This window comes from Kogia breviceps, chromosome 15 (assembly GCF_026419965.1).
Source record: "Kogia breviceps isolate mKogBre1 chromosome 15, mKogBre1 haplotype 1, whole genome shotgun sequence".
Lineage (NCBI taxonomy): Eukaryota > Metazoa > Chordata > Mammalia > Artiodactyla > Physeteridae > Kogia > Kogia breviceps.
The window spans coordinates 57,099,326-57,121,263 of NC_081324.1; the positions used below are offsets into that span (position 1 = coordinate 57,099,326).

At 42.8% G+C, this 21,938-nt stretch overlaps 2 protein-coding genes across 5 annotated transcripts in view; one reads left to right on the plus strand and one right to left on the minus strand.

Moving 5' to 3' along the window:
• AKAIN1 (A-kinase anchor inhibitor 1) overlaps window positions 1-19,957 on the minus strand; it is an 80,894-nt gene extending 60,937 nt beyond the window's left edge. The window contains exons 1-3 of one of the 4 annotated variants that reach the window (XM_067015952.1): window positions 19,668-19,957; window positions 15,437-15,508; window positions 12,309-12,488 (exon numbers count right to left, since the gene is read on the minus strand). In XM_067015952.1, the coding sequence (XP_066872053.1) occupies window positions 12,309-12,387 (79 nt within the window). In that variant the 5' untranslated portion in view covers window positions 12,388-12,488; window positions 15,437-15,508; window positions 19,668-19,957. The other 3 variants (XR_010837066.1, XR_010837067.1, XR_010837068.1) reach the window with 3 other exon arrangements.
• LOC131742693 (protein LDOC1-like) lies at window positions 19,715-21,381 on the plus strand. Its single transcript, XM_059040850.2, has one exon. It carries the CDS (start codon window positions 20,020-20,022, stop codon window positions 20,416-20,418), a length of 399 nt encoding a protein of 132 aa, XP_058896833.1. The 5' UTR covers window positions 19,715-20,019; the 3' UTR covers window positions 20,419-21,381.
• Window positions 21,382-21,938: the final 557 nt, after the last annotated feature.

Here is a 21,938-nt window from a genome sequence, read left to right on the forward strand (position 1 = left end):
TTCATCTCTATCATTGTTAGTACAGCACTGGGTTATCATTATCTGATTGTCTCCCCCATGAACTATGAGTTCCTCAGCAGAAGTTTTCCTGTGTCTTACCCACCTTTCAATCCAATGCCCAGCATTTTCTTGTACATAGTAGAAACCATATACACTTTAAGATATTTATTAAATGCATGCATGTTTGAATGAATGCAATGAACTAGTTTGATTTTTAAAAAGAGACTGTATAAATGGAACAGGGCTTGAATACTATCATTGTGCCACACACATCTTTTGTTTTATATATATATGTACACACACACACATATATATACATACCTCAGGTCTGAATCCCATCTCCATGGCAAGATTATCAGTTCCAGAAAGTTTGTATGGGCTTCTTTCATGCCCCTCAGAGGCTGTGGCTCTGGGCCCACTCTGGGCATCATGGAAACACTTTTTCACTTTTAAACTAATATAATTTATTCCAAAGATCAGGTTTTATTATGAGCATTTAAATGCCAAACCAAACAGGAAATTACTGTTACTTTCTAAAATACTTTTTCTAAATAAATTTATATCTCATCCACCTTCTGTGTGAGATTTTGTGCTTAAGAAAAGCAACATCTTTTGTTTATCCTGTCTTTAGGATAACATTCTTATTTCTATTTTTGGATGAACATTTGTTGATCATTTTATCACATGATAAGAATATATATTGAAAATACAATTTGAGTTCATATGACCAACTAGAAGAAAGCCATGTAAAATAGAAGAAAGAAAAGTTAGGAGTCAGACAGATGTGCTTTTGCAAATCTAGTCATGAGAATCTAAGCATATTTTCTAAATGCTAAAACAGAAAAATTAATAGCCAGCACATAGGGTTTGGAAGAAAACTGAGTGAAATAACAAATGATAAAATTCAGTCTTGCCCAATGAACAGCAACTAGAGGCAGCAACTAGAGAAGCAGCAGTAGCCGTAACAGAGGTAATAGTTTTTGTTATTAAATATCAACTTTTATGACCTGGCTTAAGTCCAAAAACCCACGTAGTATTTTCCTGTGCACAAAGCTATTTAGAGAAATGAGTTGAAAATAAATGAGTGTGAAATCCCTTTAAAATGGTATGGGAAAATAATGTTTAAGATTATTCACTAAGCTGTACACCTGAAACATTGTAAATCAACTATACGTCAATTTAAAAAAATTTTTTAAGATTATTTGTTAAATATTCATCTGACACATCTTTGCTTAACACCTATGAAATGCAAAGCAGAAGATTAATCACTGTGGAAGGTATAAAAACAAGATAAGGGGCTTCCCTGGTGGCACAGTGGTTGAGGGTCCGCCTGCCGATGCAGGGGACACGGGTTCGTGCCCCGGTCCGGGAAGATCCCACATGCCGCGGAGCAGCTGGGCCTGTGAGCCATGGCCGCTGAGCCTGCGCGTCCGGAGCCTGTGCTCCACAACGGGAGAGGCCGCAGCAGTGAGAGGCCCACGTACCACACAAAAAAAATAAAATAAAATAAGATAGGATCCCTACCCTCAAGAAGCTTCTGTTCCTAGGGACACCCCTGGTGATCCAGTGGTTAACACTCCGTGCTTCAGATGCAGGGGGCACAGGTTCGATCCTTGGTTGGGCACTAAGATCTCACATGCCACTTGGCACAGCCAAAAAAGAAAAAGAAAAGAATTGGAAGTTTCCGTTCTAATAAAGGAGAGACACACATATAAACCATGATATTGCAAGCCAGAATAGGATTAAATGCCAAGTAACAGTGTAAAGAAAGACCAAAGAATTCAAACAATAGACAGATTACTTCCAGCTTTACAGAAATGAGTTTTATTTTTTTCTCGAAATGAGTTTTATATAAGTTAAAATTAGAGAATCACAGGCAAAAAAAAAAAGGTGTAAAGGTAAATCTTAATGGACAAATACCCAGACATAGGAGCCTCTGTCCATGGAAAAGCACTCATTTCACCCTGGTCCTGAGATGTGAGATTTTAAATGAACAGCCGCTCCAACACTTAGGGAAAATCGACACACTGCCAATATTTTCACATACATGTACTTTTGAACAACATAACGTTATTGACCACTGAATCTGTATGTACCCTACACACAAACATATACATACAATGTGTGTATTATATTATCAAAACTACCCTGGGACTTCCCTGGTGGCGCAGTGGTTAAGAATCCGCCTGCCAATGCAGGAGACACGGGGGGTTCAAGTCCTGGTCCAGGAAGATCCCACATGCCACGGAGCAACTAAGCCCGCATGCCACAACTACGGAGCCTGTGCTATAGAGCCCATAAGCCACAACTGCTGAGCCCACGAGCCACAACTACTGAAGCCTGTGTGCCTAGAGCCCATGCTCTGCAACAAGAGAAGCCAGTGCAATGAGAAGCCCATGCACAACAAAGAGTAGCCCCCGCTTGCCACAACTAGAGAAAGCCCGCGGGCAGCAATGAAGACACAATGCAGAGAGATTGGTTCAAGATGGTGGAGTAGAAGGACATGCTCTCACTTCCTCTTGCAACAACACCAGAATCACAACTGCTGAACAATCATCGACAGGAAGACACTGGAACTCACCAAAAAAGGTACCCCACATCCAAAGACAAAGGAGAAGCCACAATGAGACAGTAGGAGGGGTACAATCACGATAAAATCAAATCCCAAACTGCTGGGTGGGTGACTCACAAACTGGAGAACACTTATACCACAGAAGTGCAACCACTGGAGTGAAGGTTCTGAGCCCTACGTCAGGCTTCCCAAGCTGGGGGTCCGGCAACAGAGGAGGAATTCCTAGAGGATTAGACTTCAAAGCCTAGTGGGAATTGATTGCAGGACTTCAACAGGACTGGGGGAAACAGACTCCACTCTTGGAGGACACACACCAAGTAGTGTGCGCATCATCGGGACCTAGGGGAAGGAGCAGTGACCCCAGGGGAGAATGAACCAGACCTACCTGCTAGCATTGGAAGGGTCTCCTGCAGACGTGGGGTGTGGCTATGTGTTACCTGAGGACAAGGACACTGGCAGCAGAATTTCTGGGAAGTACTCCTTGGCATGAGCCCTCCCAGAGTCTGCCATTAGCCCCACCAAAGAGTCCAGGTAAGATCCAGTGTTGGGTCGCCTCAGGCCAAACAACCAACAAGGAGGAAACCCAGCCCCACCCATCAGAGGACAAACGGATTAAAGTTTTACTGAGCTCTGCCCACCAAAGCAACAGCCAGCTCTACCCACCACCACTCCCTCCCATCAGGAAACTTGCACAAGCCTCTCAGATAGCCTCATCCACCAGAGGGCAGAGAGCAGAAGCAGGAAGAACTACAATCCTGCAGCCTGGGGAACAAAAACCATATTCACAGAAAGACAGACAAGATAAAAAGGCAGAGGGCTATGTACCAGATGAAGGAACAAGATACAACCCCAGAAAAACAACTAAATGAAGTGGAGATAGGCAACCTTCCAGAAAAAGAATTCAGAATAATGATAGTGAAGATGATCCAGCACCTCGGAAAAAGAATGGAGGCAAAGATAGAGGAGATCCAAGAAATGTTTAACAAAGATCTAGAAGAATTAAAGAACAAACAAACAGAGATGAACAACACAATAACTGAAATGAAAACTACACTGTAAGGAATCAATAGCAGAATAACTGAGGCAGAAGAATGGATAAGTGACCTGGAAGACAGAATTCTGGAATTCACTGCTCTGGAACAGAACAAAGAAAAAAGAATGAAAAGAAATTAAGACAGCCTATGACACCTCTGGGACAACATTAAACACAACAACACTCTAATTATAGGGGTCCCAGAAAGAGAAGTGAGAGAGAAAGGACCCGAGAAAATATTTGAAGGGATTATAGTTGAAAACTTCCCTAACATGGGAAAGGAAACAGCCACCCAAGTCCAGAAAGTGCAGGGAGTCCCATACAGGATAAACCCAAGGAGAAACACGCCGAGACACATAGTAATAAAATTGGCAAAAATGAAAGACAAAGAAAAATTATTAAAAGCAGCAAGGGAAAAATGACAAATAACATACAAGGGAACTCCCATAAGGTTAACAGCTGATTTCTCAGCAGAAACTCAACAAGCCAGAAAGGAGTGGCATGATATACTTAAAGTGATGAAAGGGAAGAAACCACAACCAAGATTACTCTACCCGGCAAGGATCTCATTCAGATTCCATGGAGAAATCAAAAGCTTTACAGATAAGCAAAAGCTAAGAGAATTCAGCATCACCAAACCAGCTCTACAACAAATGCTAAAGAAACTTCTCCAAGTGGGAAACATAAGAGAAGAAAGGGACCTACAAAAACAAACGCATAACGATTAAGAAAATGGTAATAGGAACATACATATCAATAATTACCTTAAACGTGAATGGATTAAATGCTCCAACCAAAAGACACAGGTTCTCTGAATGGATACAAAAACAAGACCCATATATATGCTGTCTACAAGAGACCCACTTCAGACCTAGGGACACATTCAGACTGAAAGTGACAGGATGGAAAAAGATATTCCATGCAAACAGAAATCAAATGAAAGCTGGAGTAGCAATACTCATATTATATTATATATATTATACTCATCCCATAGTCTTTAAAATAAAGAATGTTACAACACACAAGGAATGACACTACATAATGATCAAGGGATCAATCCAAGAAGATATAACAATTATAAATATATACGCACCCAACATAGGAGCACCTCAATACATAAGGCAACTGCTAACAGGTATAAAAGGGGAAATCAACAGTAACACAATAATAGTGGGGGACTTTAACACCTCACTTACACCAATGGACAGATCATCCAAACAGAAAATTAACAAGGAAACACAGCCTTAAATGACACAACAGACCACATACATTTAATTGATATTCATAGGACATTCCATCCAAAACCAGCAGATTACACTTTCTTCTCAAGTCTCACAGAACATTCTCCAGGATAGATCACATCTTGGGTCACAAATCAAGCCTCAATAAATTTAAGAAAATTGAAATCATATCAAGCATCTTTTCTGACCACAATGCCATGTGATTAGAATTACAAGGAAAAAAATGTAAAAAGCAGAAACACATGGAGGCTAAACAATACGTTACTAAATAACCAAGAGATCACTGAAGAAATCAAAAAACACCTAGAGACAAATGACAATGACAACACGACGAGCCAAAACCTATGGGATGCAGCAAAAGCAGTTCTAAGAGGGAAGTTTATAGCTATACAAGCCTACCTCAAGAAACAAGAAAAATATCAAATAAACAATCTAACCTTAACCTAAAGGAACTAGAGAAAGAAGAACAAACAAAACCCAAAGTTAGCAAAAGGAAAGAAATCATAAAGACCAGAGCAGAAATAAATGAAACAGAAGCGTAAACAATAGCAAAGATCAATAAAATTAAAAGCTGCTTCTTTGAGAAGATAAACAAAATTGATAAACCATTAGCCAGACTCATCAAGAAAAAGAGGAAGAGGACTCAAATCAGTAAAATTAGAAATGAGAAAGGAGAAGTTACAACAGACACCATAGAAATACAAAGCATCCTAAGAGACTACTACAAGCAATGTGATGCCGATAAAATGGACAACATGAAAGAATTGGATAAATTCTTAGAAAGGTATAACCTTCCAAGACTGAACCAGGAAGAAATAGAAAATATGAACAGACCAATCACAAGTAGTGAATTTGACACTGTGAATAAAAATCTTCCAACAAACAGAAGTCCAGGACCAGATGGTTTCACAGGTGAATTCTATCAAACATTTAGAGAAGAGCTAACGCCCATCCTTCTCAAACTTTTCCAAAAAATTGCAGAGGAAGGAACACTCACAAACTCATTCTATGAGGTCACCATCACCCTGATACCAAAACCAGACAAAGATACTACAAAAAAAGAAATTACAGACCAATATAACTGATGAATATTGATGCAAACATCCTCAACAAAATACTAGCAAACAGAATCCAACAACACATTAAAAGAATCATACACCATAATCAAGTGGGATTTATCCCAGGGATGCAAGGATTCTTCAGTATATGCAAATCAATCAATGTGATACACCATATTAACAAATTGAAAAAAAACCATATGATGATCTCAATAGATGCAGAAAAAGCTTTTGACAAAATTCAACACCAATTTAAACTCTCCAGAAAGTGGGCATAGAGGGAGCCCACCTCAACATAATAAAGGCCATATACAACAAACCCACAGCAAACATCATTCTCAATGGTGAAAAACTGAAAGCATTTCCTGTAAGATCAGGAACAAGACAAGGATGTCCACTCTTGCCACCATTACTCAACATAGTTTTGGAAGTCCTAGCCACGGCAGTCAGAGAAGAAAAAGAAATAAAAGGAATATAAATTGGAAAAGAAGAAGTAAAACTGTCACTGTTTGCAGATGATATGATACTATACATAGAGAATCCTAAAGATGCCACCAGAAAACTACTAGAGCTAATCAATGAATTTGGTATAGTTGCAGGATACAAAATTAATGACAGAAATCTCTTGCTCTCCTATACACTAATGATGAAAACTCTGAAAGAGAAGTTAAGGAAACACTCCCATTTACCACTGCATCAAAAAGAATAAAATACCTAGGAATAAACCTACCTAGGGAGACAAAAGACCTGTATGCAGAAAACTATAAGACACTGTTGAAAGCAATTAAACGTGATACCAACAGATGGAGAGATATACCATGTTCTTGGATTGGAGGAATCAATTTTCTGAAAATGACTATACTACCCAAAGCAATCTACAGATTCAGTGCAATCCCTCTCAAACTACCAATGGCATTTTTTACAGAACTAGAACAAAAAAATCTTAAAATTTGTATGGAGACACAAAATACCCCGAAGAGCCAATGCAATCTTAAGGGAAAAAAATGGTGCTGGAGGAATCAGACGCCCTGACTTCAGACTATACTACAAAGCTACAGTAATCAAGACAATATGGTACTGGCACAAAAACAGAAATATAGATCAATGGAACAAGATAGAAAGCCCAGAGATAAACCCACACACCTATGGTCAACTAATCTATGACAAAGGAGGCAAGGATATACAACGGAGAAAAGACAGTCTCTTCAATAAGTGGTGCGGGGAAAACTGGACAGCTACACGTAAAAGAATGAAATTAGAACACTCACTAACACCATACACAAAAATAAACTCAAAATGGATTAGAAACCTAAATGTAAGACTGGACACTATAAAACTCTTAGAGGGGGCTTCCCTGGTGGCGCAGTGGTTGAGAATCTGCCTGCCGATGCAGGGGACACGGGTTCGTGCCCTGGTCCAGGAAGATTCCACATGCCGCGGAGCGGCTGGGCCCGTGAGCCATGGCCACTGGGCCTGCGCGTTCGGAGCCTGTGCCCCGCAACGGGAGAGGCCACAACAGTGAGGCCCGTGTACCACCAAAACAACAACAACAACAACAACCAAAAAAAAAAAACCTCTTAGAGGAAAACATAGGAAGAACATTCTTTGACATAAATCACAGCAAGATTTTCTTGATCCACCTCCTAGAGTAATGGAAATAAAAAGAAAAATAAACAAATGGGACCTAATGAAACTTCAAAGCTTTTGCAAAGCAAAGGAAACTAGAGACAAAAAGACAACCCTCAGAATGGGAAAAAATATTTGCAAACAAATCAACGGACAAGGAATTAATCTCCAAAATATACAAACAGCTCATGCAGCTCAATATTAAAATAACAAACAACCCAATTTAAAAAATGGTCAGAAGACCTCAACAGACATTTCTCCAAAGAGGACATACAGATGGCCAAGAAGCACATGAAAAGATGCTCAACACCACTAATCATTAGAGAAATGCAAATCAAAACTACAATGAGGTATCACCTCACACCAGTTAAGATGGACATCATCAGAAAATCTACAAACAACAAATGCTGGAGAGGGTGTGGAGAAAAGGGAACCCTCTTGCACTGTTGGTGGGAATGTATATTGATACAGCCACTATGGAGAACAGTATGGAGGTTCCTTAAAAAGCTAAAAATAGAATTACCATATGACCCAGCAATCCCACTACTGGGCATATACCCAGAGAGAACCATAATTCAAAAAGCCACATGCACCCCAATGTTCACTGCTGCTCTATTTACAATAGCCAGGTCATGGAAGCAACCTAAATGCCCACTGACAGACGAATGAATAAAGAAGATGTGGTACATACATACAATGGAATATTACTCAGCCATAAAAAGGAATGAAATTGGGTCATTTGTAGAGACATGGATGAATCTAGAGACTGTCATACACAGTCAGAAAGTAAGAAAGAGAAAAGTAAGTCAGAAAGAGAAAAACAAATATCGGATATTAACGCATTTATGTGGAACCTAGAAAAATGGTACAGATGAACCGGTTTGCAGGGCAGAAATAGAGACACAGATGTAGAGAACAAACGTATGGACACCAAGGGGGGAAAGCGGGAGGTGAGGGTGGTGGTGGTGTGCTGAATTGGGCGATTGGGATTGACATGTGTACACTGATGTGTATAAAACTGATGACTAATAAGAACCTACTGTATAAAAAAATAAAATTTAATTAAAAAAAAAAAAAGACTTAGGATATGTAACATCCAAATACAATGCAGGGTCCTTGACTGGATCCTGGGACAACTGAGGAAATGTGAATATGATCTGGATATTAGATAATATAAGGTATTGTTGTCAATTTTGTTAAGTGTGATAAAGTTATTGTGGTTATGTAAACAGAAAAAGACATTTTTAGAGATGCACACTAAAATATTTAGGGGAGAAATGTCTGCAATTAAAATATTCTTACAAAAAGACAGATGCAGCAATTAGAGTCGAATGTTAATAAATGCTAACTATTAATCCAAAAAAAACAACAACAACAAAAAAACCTAATGCAGCCAAAAATAAAAAATAAATAAATAAATTTATTTTAAAAAAGAAACAAAAAACTGCCCTGCCATGCAACTGCTTGTGCTTACATTTACACTTTCCACCTTCATAAACCTTAGAAAGGATAGCGTCCATTCCCATAAATCCTGCTCTTTCACTCCTTCTCTCCCTCATCCTTACTGCTCCCCTGACAAGGAGCAAGTTACTTGAGTGGTAAATGGAGGAGAGAACCTGATACTTGATGACTCCACTCCTTCCTCTGTCTGCCTTTATTTAGGGAGCTGGCTGCCCGCACAAAGCCTGTCCTCCTCTGTTCCCTGTGCAATCGCGTCCTCAAGGACGATGTGGCCAAGTCTGCAATTTCTGTGCTCCTGTGACTGGTGGGTGCGTGAACCTCATTTTGGAATTCAGTATCACAAAGCCCATTTGTCTAAGCTGCTCTGAGCCACATTCTCCAGTATCAGATGGTAAAGCTGATTTATTACCGGTAAAGTAATAAAAACTGTGTTTTAATCTACACCTGCCTGACTCCTTTGCCTCATCTGCTAAAAATGGGTTCACAGCTCCACCCAGCAGCAAGAAGGGTCAAGTTCATCAGGCCCCCTCGAAAGCCAGTATCTTGGAGCACAAATTCAGGCTCAGATATTCTGTAAGAACTCTTCCAATTCCAAAATGAAGTCCAGGTCTTACACTCCTGCCTGTCTGCTGGAGGCAGCCGATGTGACGACAGGACATCATAGATTCACAGATTCTAGGAGTGGAAGGAAAATAAGATCGTCTGTTGACAGCTTTTCCGTGAGCAACCTGAAACCCAGAGAAGGAAGCTACCATGGTTCTGGCAGGACCAGCACCGGGGCTCAGGCGTCCTGACTCCCACCCAGTCTGGTGAAAACCTTATCTGAGGAAAACCTCAGTTTTACTCAGCCTCACTCATTCCTGAAAGAGAAGCAGAACAGACTGTCTTCCAGAACGTGTTTCTCCAAATGATCCCTACCTTTTCCCAAGCATATATGTTGACTCATGACATCACAGAAAAAGAAGTGGGTATTTGGCCGTTGAAGGCAACATCACTCTTCAATACTTTTCTCTCAGTGATCTTTGCTCCAGCAGAGAAAAAGCCTATTATTTCCTGTAATCACCTAGGTAACTTAAGACATGTCGGCCGATGATGCATGATCACCAACCTCAAAAGAGCCCTTGGGCTTCCCTGGTGGCGCAGTGGTTGGGAGTCCGCCTGCCGATGCAAGGGACGCGGGTTCGTGCCCCGGTCCAGGAAGATCCCACACGCCGCGGAGCGGCTGGGCCTGTGAGCCATGGCCGTTGAGCCTGCACGTCCAGAGCCTGTGCTCCGCAACGGGAGGGGCCACAATAGTGAGAGGCCCACGTACCACACACACACACACAAAAGAGCCCTTAACATTGTTTCCTCTGTCAGTGACTCTGTCACTCTTGTAACTGCTCTAAGCCCCAGAGAGGCAACTCCCGCACTCACAGGTGGTCCTTCCTCCTTCTCGGGCACGTTGAAGACCCCAGACAGCAATGCCCTCTCTTCCCACATCCACCTGGCCAAACCCAGCTGTAGGTGTGCCCAGCCCCTCCTTCTTCCCTCCAGTTACAGCAGACATGTACCCCTCAACCCACCTCCAGCCACTCTTCCCATCATGCTCAGGTCCCATGCCCCTCCCACCTTCCCAGGTAAAATGCCACCATCAGTTCTCTCTCCCCTCTCCTGTTTGCTCTGCTGGGCCTCTCATCTGGATCCTGCCCGTCAACATTTCAGCTCGAACCTCTTCCAAACAGAAACAGAAAACACGCTCTCTCAGTGCCACACCCACTTCCACTGTGACCACATTCAGGGCCAGGTCAGACCACTGAGAGGACTAAGTACTGAGGTACTCTTTCCCACATGTAAAGCAAACAGTAAAACAACGCCCAGAAAGCCCGACAGATCTATGAGTTTTTGGCAACGACTCCTTTAGTTCATTGCTTCCAACTGTCAAGTACTCAATTCTTTCCACATTTGTCCTGTTTTGCTGCTCCTACTCTGCTACGAGCTTTGCCTTAAGCACATACTCAATCTGCTCAATGGGTAATCCAGAATTTGCCCATTCTCTCTTATAGTCACAACCAAAGGAACTGGATTTTCTATAACTTGCCGTCTTCCTCATTTCTCCTCCCACTATTACATCAATCTGGTTTCTGCCCTAATCACTCCACCAAAAGGCCTGTTACTGCGCATCTAAGGCCTATCACTGACTTCTAAGCATCTAACGGGTATCTCTCAGTCCTCATCTTATTCCACCTCTCAGTAGACTTTGACTCTATTGACCTCTTGCTTTTCTTTTTGAACTACTCTTTCTTCTTAGCTTTTGTGCTTCTGGGTTTTCTCCTCCTTGTCTGACTGCTCCCTCTCAATCTCATTGTCGGACTCCTCCCTCCTCTGTGAGCCTTTAAAAGTTAGAGAACCTAAGGGCTCTTTCTAGATCCTCTTCTGGTTTTACTTTATAGGCTTTCTCCAGGCAATGCCATCCAGTCCTATGGTTTCAGCTACCATGAATTTTTAGGAGAATGCTACAATTTATCATACAAACCAGAGCACTTCTTCAGAGTGCAGGAGGGGTACTACTAGCAATTATGCCCACACTGTTCAGGGCCAACTTGAATACACCCTATCTCTATGCCAACGAGCCCCAAATGTGCTTCCCCAGTGAAAACCTCTCCTCTGAGCTCCAGACTCAAAGACCGAGTTGCCCACTCACTATATGCACTTGGATTCATTAACCCATGCTTTTAACAAATACTGAGAATCTACTATAGGTCGAGCACTGTTCCAGGAACTAATGATACAACAGTGAACACAGCAGACAGAGCTCCTGTCCTCATCACGCTTCAATTCTCTTTGGGGAGAGAGGAACAAAAGCACAAACATATAAAAACAGGTATTTTTCACCATGATGAATGCTATGGAGAAAAATTAAGTGGGAGAAGGGGAATAGGGAGTGTTGGGAAGAAGATGGAACACACGCTATTTAGTGTGATCAGATAAGGCCTCGCTGAGAAGGTGATGTTTGAGAAAAAGCCTGAAAAGGGTAAAGAAGCAAGGAGAGTGGACATCTGAGCATAGGGAACAAAAGGGGCAAAATCCTTTAACTGGCAATGTGCACGGCACCCTCGAGAAACAGTGGTACCACCATGTGGGTCAGGCTGAGGGAACAAGGGGAAAAGCAGGGAGATCGATCAGAATGCTAACAGGAAGCCTACAGTGCATAGGGCCGTGGAGGCAACTGTAAGGATTTTGGCTCTTACTCAAGAAATGCGAAGCCACTGGAGGGTCCTGAGCAGAGAAATGACATGACCTGGCTTGTGTTTTTAAAATGCTGCTCTGGGGCTTACCTGGTGGCGCAGTGGTTGGGAGTCCGCCTGCTAATGCAGGGGATACAGGTTTGTGCCCCGGTCTGGGAGGATCCCACATGCCGCGGAGCGGCTGGGCCTGTGAGCCATGGCCGCTGAGCCTGCGCGTCCGGAGCCTGTGCTCCACAACGGGAGAGACCACAACAGTGGGAGGCCCACGTACTGCAAATAAATAAATAAATAAATAAAGTAAAATAAAATGCTGCTCTGGGCATGGGGCTGGGAGTAGAAGTAGGGAGCCCAGTTAGGAGGCCAGCACGGTGATCCAACAGGACAGTTCTGGCGGCTCTGACCAAGTATTAGCTGTGAAACTGGTAAAAGGTGATCAAATTCCATACACATTTTGAAGATGGAGCCAAGAGAATTTGCTGATGCTTGGATATCGTGTTTGCGAAGAAAAACGGAAGTCAAGGATAAGCCCCAGGGTTTTGGACAGGGCGACTAGAAAGATGACGTTTCCGTTTTCTCAGGTGGAGAAAACTTCAGAAGGAGCAGGTCCAGAAACGAGGAGCAGAAACTCCCTTGGGAACATGTTAAATCTGAGACATGCATTAGACATCCAAGAGGAGCTCTTAAGTAACCAGCTGGATATACAAGTCTAGAGCCCAGGGAGCGGTCTAGGCTGCAGATAAAAACTAGGGAGTTTTCAGATCTATACATGGTACTTAAATCCACACACCTGGACAAGATCACTAAAGAAGTGGAGGTAGAGGAGAGGTCCAAGAAATGAGATCCGGGCACACAGGGAGGTGAGCAAGAACAAGGAAAGGAGACTGGGAGGGGCATCCGGAGGATGGGAGTAAAACCGAGAGAATGTGATACTTGAAAACCAAGAGAAGACAGTTTCAAGGTGGAAAGAGTGATTTGCTATCAAATTGATCTTTGGCATTGATGTTAAATGCTACCAACAGGTCCAGTAAAATGAGGATTGAAACTGACATGGAGGTCACAGTGACCTTGATACATTCAGGATGAGTAAAGTACCAAGTATGAAAGTCTGATTAAAGTGGATGGAGAATTAGAGGAGATAATACAGAGACAGTGAATACAAACAACTCATTTGAGGAGTTTCACTGTTAAGAGGAGGAAAGAAAACGGACATTAGTCAGAGAGGAAAGTGAGGTCAAGAGAAGATTTTGGTGGAAGAGAAGAGTGATGATGCAGGGGAGAGAGGAGAGAATTTCTGAGTGTTGCCCTTGCCCTTGCCCTTGGGTGGTCCCATCCTAGGAGGAAATGGGAGCACAAGTGAAGAGGTTAGCCTTTGCTAGGGTAAGCTTAGTTCCTCTGTAATAAGAGAAGAAAAGGACAAGAAATGATTACAGACGCCTACAGGTGGGCAGATGTGATGGGAAGAGTTCATGGACATTCTCTTCTGATTGCTTCCGTTTCTCAGTGTGGCGGGATGCAAGCTCAACCGCTTAGAGTGAGAATTGGAGAAGAAAGATTTGAGGTGTGGTCAGTATGAAACAATCACCAAGGAGAGTTGAAGAGTGAGTACTAGTGAAAGCCAGTATGATTTTCAGGCAGCATTATGGGCATGTTTGATATTAATGCTCATATAAATTGAGCCCATTCAGCATGGCTTTGTGTTTTTCTCCAGAATGAGGGCAGGTAAGGAGCAAGTAGAGAACTGAATTTAAGTAGGATTGTGTTTTCTCCAAGAAGAGAGAATGAAGCAAGAGAAGGTCAAGGGAGTCGAGCATGTATGCAAAGAGGTGATGATAATGATGCTACGGAAGGAACAGAAATTGAATAAAGTAGTCAATGAGATGAGAAAAGAGTGAGAAGCCATGAAACCATGAGAGATCAATAGATTATAGGTACTGGTGGGAAAAGCAACATTGGAGTAGGGGTACTGAAGACAGTGAGATGGAAACATAAGAACTGGTGGTAATAGGGTGGTTGGAATTGACATTGAGAATTACAGTTATTAGTAATGGCAGGCTCAACATGTCCAAGATAAACCTATGATCCTCTTCCAGCATTTCCTTTCTTAGTAAATGAAGTCACCAAGCTTCTCCTTTGCTGCATGCAATGCATCACTACATCTTGTCCATTTGACCCCTCAGAGAATTCCCAAAGCTGTCTGCTTCTCTTTTCACCTGCTACTCTGCAAATCCAAGCTACCATCATCCCTTGCTTGGACAATTGTAACAGCCTTTTGGTTAGTCTCCCCACATCTGCTCTGACCCCAACTATAGCCAGAGTAATCTCTTCAAAACAAATAATCATGTGCCCTATTAATTAAAACTTCAATGGCTTTCTATTGTTCTTAGGGTGAAGACCAAGTTTTGTAACGTAGCCCGCTGGGCACCTGCACTGTCTAGTCACCGCCTCCTTCTCCAGCCCTATCTTGTACTGTTCTCCCTTTCACTCTGTGCTCTAGATATGCTGGCATTTTTGTCTTCAAATATACCATACTTCCTCTGACACCAGAGACTCTGCCAATTGCCTTTGTGAAAATCCCCATCTCCTCCCTAGTTAATGCCTTCATGTCCTTCAGATTTCAACTTAAGTGTGCTTTCTTCAAGGCCCACTTCTCTGACTACACAGTATCAAGTGAGGTCCGCTGTCATAATTTTTTTTACTATGCTGGCCCCATTTTCTTTAATCATGGGTCACGAGCTCCAGAATAGCAGCAACTGTACCTGTTTTTATTCATTGTTGTGTCCTAGTGCCTAGGACAACGTGACACATAATTCTGTCCTTTAAAGGACCGTTTAACCTTGTCAAACTGATAGTCACATAAGCCATATTATTGCCTCTGCTATTAAAATCTTGAACTCAGTGAATCCCTTAATGCTTTGCTTCCCACACAGACAGCTCTGAAAATTCAATAAAACCATCCCTCCCACCAAAAATGCCAAAATTCATTTAAATATTGTATACAGCTTTGAAACCAACAACTGGTCTCTGATAAATACACTGACATTTATAATCGCTTTGGTAAAGACACTGTCTTACTTGTATCATCAACTTTCTAATTTTTGATCTCTTCCAAAATGCTTTCACATGCATTACTCAACTGATTCCCCTAACAAATCTAGACAGGTTGGTGAATATAGCTGGGGTTCCAGACACGCTGACAAATGACCAAAAGAGACTGTTACCTTAGTATGGGGCCCACGTCAAAACAAAGCCCATTCATTCCAGGAGGCAGGAGGACTATCTTCTAAGGATACCTGCAAGAAAAATATCCCCATTTAAAATGCTGTTTCAATTCCACAGGTTATCCATTCATCAAGCCCCTGTAGTTATGTGTCTCACAAGTCTTTTTAGTGTGATTATCAGGCAACATCTCATTTCCTGACTCACAGTTTGAGTCACTGTAAATGATTACCCCAAAGAGAGCAAACAAGTGATAAAGATACATGCTGGATAACAAAAACAACCATTTATTACACAGTTACACTGTCCTTTGTCATAATTGCTTTCAGCAGTTTGAAATATATTCTGATTAACCCCACACAGATAGGGACGTGGTTCTGCATTTACTTGCCTAAAGGAAGTAACTATTTTGAAATATTCCTGATTTAACTTCTTTTTTATAAGAAATGTGAGTCAAATAAAAAACAACATTCAGATGAGTTCTCTCACAAATGCTCACTTTTGTTTAGGCCATTTCTTCAAATGTCTTCAAGTTTTACTCTAAAATGATCAAATTTCTACATAGCTGATTTTATGTGTCAAGCTGGCAGGATTATGGTGACTGTTTGGTCAAACATCTGGTTTTCAAGTTGCTGTGAAGGTATTTTTTGGATGTGACTGACATTTAGAATCATTGACTTTACAGTGAGCAGAGGTCTTCCCTCGTGGCACACTGGTGCCTGCCAGTGCAGGGGACATGGGTTCAAGCCCTGGTCCAGGAAGATCCCACGTGCCACGGAGCAACTAAGCCCGTGTGCCACAACTACTGAGCCTGCGTTCTAGAGCCCGTGAGCCACAACTACTGAGCCCGTGTGCCACAGCTACTGAAGCCTGCGTGCCTAGAGCCCGTGCTCTGCAACAAGAGAAACCACCACAATGAGAAACCCACACACCACAATGAAGAGTAGCTCCCGCTTGCCGCAACTAGAGAAAACCCGCACGCAGCAATGAAAACCCAACACAGCCAAAAATAAATAAATAATTTTTTAAAAATACTCTTTCAAAAAAGTAAAATAAAGTGAGATTACCTTCCATGACACAGGTGGGCCTCATTCAATCAGCTGAAGGCCTTATGAGCAAACGCTGAAGTTTCCCAAAGAAAGAGTTCTGTCTCCAGATAACAACACAGAAATTCTGCTTGTGCTTTTATCTCAGACTCAGAACTGCAACATCTACTCTTCCCTGAATCTCCAGGCTGCTAGGTTGCCCTACAGGTTTTGGACCTGCAAGTCCCACAGTGGCAAAAGTCACCCCCTGCCCCAAATTTAATAAATTTAACATCCTCCACTACAACCCTGTCCAAAGCAGGTGTGTACCATTATTCAATGTATTTTCTCTTAAGCCTTTTAAAACATCTTGAGAATGCACAGAACCACACACATACAAAAAATTCATAGTCCTGGTTCTTATTTGTCATAGGATTTTTTTTTGGTAGTATATACTTGAAAGATAGTTTTCTATAGAATATATCCATGAATATACCCTTGATTAAAGAAGAATTAGAAATGACTAAAGGAAGAATGTATTAGTCAGGGTTCTTCAGAGAAACAGAACCACCTTTATGATCTCATTTAACCTTAATTGCCTCCCTTAAATGCCTTATTTCCTAATACAGTCACATTGAAGATCAGGGCTTCAACATATGAATTTTGAGGGGACCCAGTTTGGTCCATACACACTTTAAGAAACTAGAAAACAAAGAGCAAATTAAACCCAAAGCTAGCAGAAGGAAGGAAATAATAAGGATTAGAACAGAGATAAGTGAAACAGGGAATCAATGAAACCAAATGTCTGTTCTTAGTAAAAAATCAACAAAATTTACAAACTGTAACTAGACTGAGAAAGAAAAAAGAAGATGCAAATAACTAAAATCAGAAATGAAAATGGGGACATTACAACCAACTTTACACAAATAAAAATAAAAGAATGCTATGAATAATTGTTCACCAATAAATTAAATGAAATTTTAAAATGTCCTAGAAACACACAAATTACCGAAACTGACTCAAGGAATAGAAAAACTGCCCAGACCTATAACAAGTAAAGAGATTAAATCAGTGATTAAAAAACAGAAAAAAAAAAAAAACTAGAACTCCCAGCACAGAAAAGCTCTGAACCAGATGACCTATCATATATCTGGCAACATGGTTTTTTTAAAAATGTATACTGTAACATATATGTGCACAAGAATGTATGCGGTATTATTAGTTAGTGGAAAGCACATCCTCAGTGTTTTGAGCTGACTGCCCAGTCTTGTATTTGGGTTCATAAATTTTTTTTCTTATATTGAGGACAAACTAAGAGTTCATTTTGGCTCTGAAACTTTAAATGACATTTTGATACTCTCTGTAGCTCCAGAGAAATTCCATAAGTTACACTGACTCAGTAAATGGCTTTCTTTTTTTAGATGAACTGAATATGATGACATATTATCTTTCTCCTTGGCAAAATAATAATAATAATTTCTGGCTAAAAAGGAACAGAAGAACACTACATGTTTACAGATTAAGCCTGAGATCTGAAATGCAGCCTCAGTTAAGCTAGGCATTCATCCTCTGTGCTTTCCAAAATTCCCTTTAGATAACTAATGTGTTAAAAATGGAAAGCATTTCTTTTATATTTCCTGTTTTCTTTCATTTTTAATAAATTTTATTGTTTTCACTATAAAATCAACAGTCACTTCAAAAATGCAGACATATAAGATAAAAATGTTACCACCCAAAGATAACCACTTTTTTGTTATAGGACTTTCTTCTTTCTTGAGGTATATATATTTTAAATAACTGATCTCAAGTACCTTTGTACTTTGTTTTTGAAAGTGTTTTAGCACAATTTATGACCTGCAGCTTTATTAGGAAACATTATTTTATTAATACAAAATCAACACCTACCATCTCCATGTAAATGACAAACGGAGGATTCTGGCAAAAAGTATCACTTCTCATTTCTAAAAAGTCAAAAATTACATTCTTAAACGTAAATGTAACTACTCATCCAGATATGTTATTTGGGTTTCTTAGTCACTGAACCACACAGCAATAACCCCTCCTGAATTTTCCTCCCCACAGTTTCACCTTGGGTGGTTCTGGAATGGGAGGGTCCTCGGGGTCAATCTTTGAGCGCCTCAAATATGGAAACAGTGGGACACAGTTTAAGTCCCAGAGCCTGGGAGTGGTTCTTTTTTTAATTTTTGCTGTACGCGGGCCTCTCACTGCTGTGGCCTCTCCCGTTGCGGAGCACAGGTTCCGGACGCGCAAGCCCAGCGGCCACGGCCCACAGGCCCAGCCGCCCCGCGGCGCGGGATCCTCCCAGACTGGGGCACGAACCCGCATCCGCTGCATCGGCAGGCGGACTCTGGTTCTTGGTAGACAACGTGCTTAACGACTCGCTGGTTGCACACACACACACACACACACACACACACACACACACACACACACACACACACACACACACACACACACACACACACACACACACACACACACACACACACACACACGTTGAAGTTTTCTTTACCTAGCGCGTCACACTGATGGAAAAAATAGGAGACTGTTTAGATAGGAAGGTCAGAGCACAGCCTAATTACAAGAGAGAAGCAGAGCTCACAGCCAGCGCCAGTAAACGGTGGCTGAATTGGACCAGATGCAATCTGTTCCTCTCATTCATACAAATACAGATGGCGTTCATCTCAACAGGGCCCCTTCCAATCTACAGACCCTGCCACCACCTTAAGTTTAAGTTCATCCTCAATCACCTGGCACTCAGGAAGCCTTCACCAACGTACCACCAACTTTGTAGCCAGAATAAATTTGTATACCCTCTGAGCTGCTTGTGTCCTCAGGAAAACAAAAACAAACAAACAAACCAGAAACCCAGCATGGGCTTCACAGAGTCGGGAGGCTTAGATGAGATAGGATAAGGCGTCTGGCACCTGGGAGGCACTCCGGATAGGAGAGATGCTCCTTGTTCCGTCAAGTTGTAAGCTCCAAGGGATGGTCTACTCTGCAGGCACAGAGGGCTTTATTAGAACTGCCTCCTCGTGGCTGTGAAGCCTTGAGCGTAACATGCGAACAGCCAGGAATATGAAACTTCAAAAAACTCTACGGCTGCTTCGCAGCTCGAGAGGAGCGGGCGAAGCCGCAGCTGGCCAGTGACGCGCGATCCCTGAGCAGACACCTTCCCTTTAAGTACCTGCGCGCCGGCCGCAGACGGAGGCCACCGGAAGTCGCGGACGGAGGCTACCGGAAGTCGCTGAGCGCAGCTACGGCGACAGATTCTTCCGCCGAGCGCGGCGCTGCGTCCCCCGGCTCGGCCCCCAGTCTAGTCCAGATTTCCTTTCTGGCCGCCGCCCTTCTGCTTCAGGCCTCCCGGATGCTGGTTTTCCGACCAGTAGTCCCGGCGACGCTGCTTGCCGGCGCTCGGGCATAAGCCCGGCCTGGACCGTGGAGGCCGGACGCGCCGCCGCCGTGACCCCCGGAACCCGCCCCCGAGCGACACGCACTTCCGGCGGCGCGGCGGTTGGGACGGAACCCGGCGGGCGGTGATGGATGCGCTGGCGGTCGTGATGCAGGACCTCCTGACACAGAACCGTGCGCTGCGCAGGGAGAACAAAGAGCTCATGGACCAGGTGCGGCGGCTTCTGTGCGAGAAAGCCAACCTGCTGGCCCAGGTGCGCCCGCCCGCCTGCCCGGTGGCTTTCCCCGAGACGTTCAAAGGCGACTCCGCCCGGCTTCCCGAGTTTTTGATCCAAGCGGCCTCTTACATGAGGTTCTTTGAGGCCAGGTTCTCGAACGACACCCTCAAGGTGGCGTTTTTAATCAGCCGCCTCAGTGGGCCGGCCGAGGAGTGGGTTGTTCCCTACATCGAGAGGGAGAGCCCCATCCTGGCGCATTATGAGGGCTTCGTGGACGCGCTGAAGCGGGCCTTTGGCAGGAACGGGTAGGAAACGGCAGGGCTGCGAGCCCCACGGACCGGGTCGTGCTTGGCCGTGACTCACAAAGAGCTCTTCAGTCCCCCCCCCCCGCCCCACCTGCTGGCCCCGACCCTTGCGAGGAAGCTTCGCTGCCTTTGCACTCGGCCCAGCAACGCGGCCACTGGCGGGGGACCTGTTCGCAATTGAACGGACCACCCCGAATCGCGCCCCTGCCATCTGCCGTCTCTGAAAACTGCTGCTGCCCGCCTTGGATGATCTGTGCCAGCCTGGGAAGTGCCTGAGCTTGTCACACGCCCGGGGACACCGATCTGGAGACCTCAGGTCCGGAGACAGCTGCCAGGGTTCGCGTGGCTGGCAGACAAATATTGACACTCCTGCCCCAGGAACGTGTTTTTCACATCGTTTCTGTTCTGAAACTACAACAGGCTCAGAGACTGTGCCTTTTATCAGAAAAGTCCAGGCGCTGAACAGTACATGGAAAACGTATTTACTTTTAAAATGTTCATATGTATTTTACGGCACCATATGTTGGAGTTACAAGAGAAACAGATGAATAAGACCAAATGTATATCTTCACAGGAACACAATTGTGAGAAAAAATTCTAAATGCATATTCTGATGTTTGGTAAAGTAATGCTTTCATGTGAAGAGAATGGCATATTTGCTTCTTGTTTTATGGCCTTTTCACATCACAGTTTTAAAATACATGTTAACATGTGCAGCTTACAAAGGAGGCAGAAAACCCAACTTGAGCAATTTCTTTGCTCCTGCATCTGGCAAAGATGGTGTTTTTAAAGATGGGTGCAACTTGTAGCAAAAAGAAGGCGGGGCAGGGAATGGTGCATTCTTTGAGCTGTATGCACTCACCTTTATTCCCCTGTATTAAATGACTTGGCTGCTTCCTTTTTTGTAAATTACAGTTTTGGTCTCAGTTTTTCTTTTGTAATTAAAGACATTACTTGATCATTAAAATTTGGTTTAAAAGTCTGTGATTCTCTTCGGGCCAAAAAAGGGGAAGAAAAAGGAAGGTCTGAGCCGTCATGTCAAACAAAGTAGTTCTTGAAATCCTCTCAAGACCAAAATCTATAGCTGCCTTTCCTTACATGTCCATAGGTTTTGTCATTCTGGTGGTCAGTATAGTCTCACTGAAATAGCTTGAATTCTAGTCACATCTTCATACTAAGAAAAACTCATCACTGCCCCCCTGATGGACAGTTCACATACCTAAGGACTGAACTGAAAACCTCTAATTATATTTTTGCACGATTTGATTAAAAGACAGGTTATAGCAATCTATGACACAAGTGAACATATCTATGAAACAGATTCAGACATAAAGAACAGACTTGTGGTTGCAAAGGGGGAGGAGGATCGGGGAGGAAAGGATTGGGAGTTTGAGATTAGATGCAAACTAGTATATATAGGATGGATAAACAAGGCCTTACTGCATAGCACAGGGAACTATATTCAATATCCTGTGATACACCATAGTGGAAAATAGTATGAAAAAGTAGTATATCTGAGCCACT

Bases quoted from the DNA above. Each gene is read 5' to 3' on its own strand.
- LOC131742693 (XM_059040850.2), top strand. From the start codon at position 20,020: ATGGATGCGCTGGCGGTCGTGATGCAGGACCTCCTGACACAGAACCGT.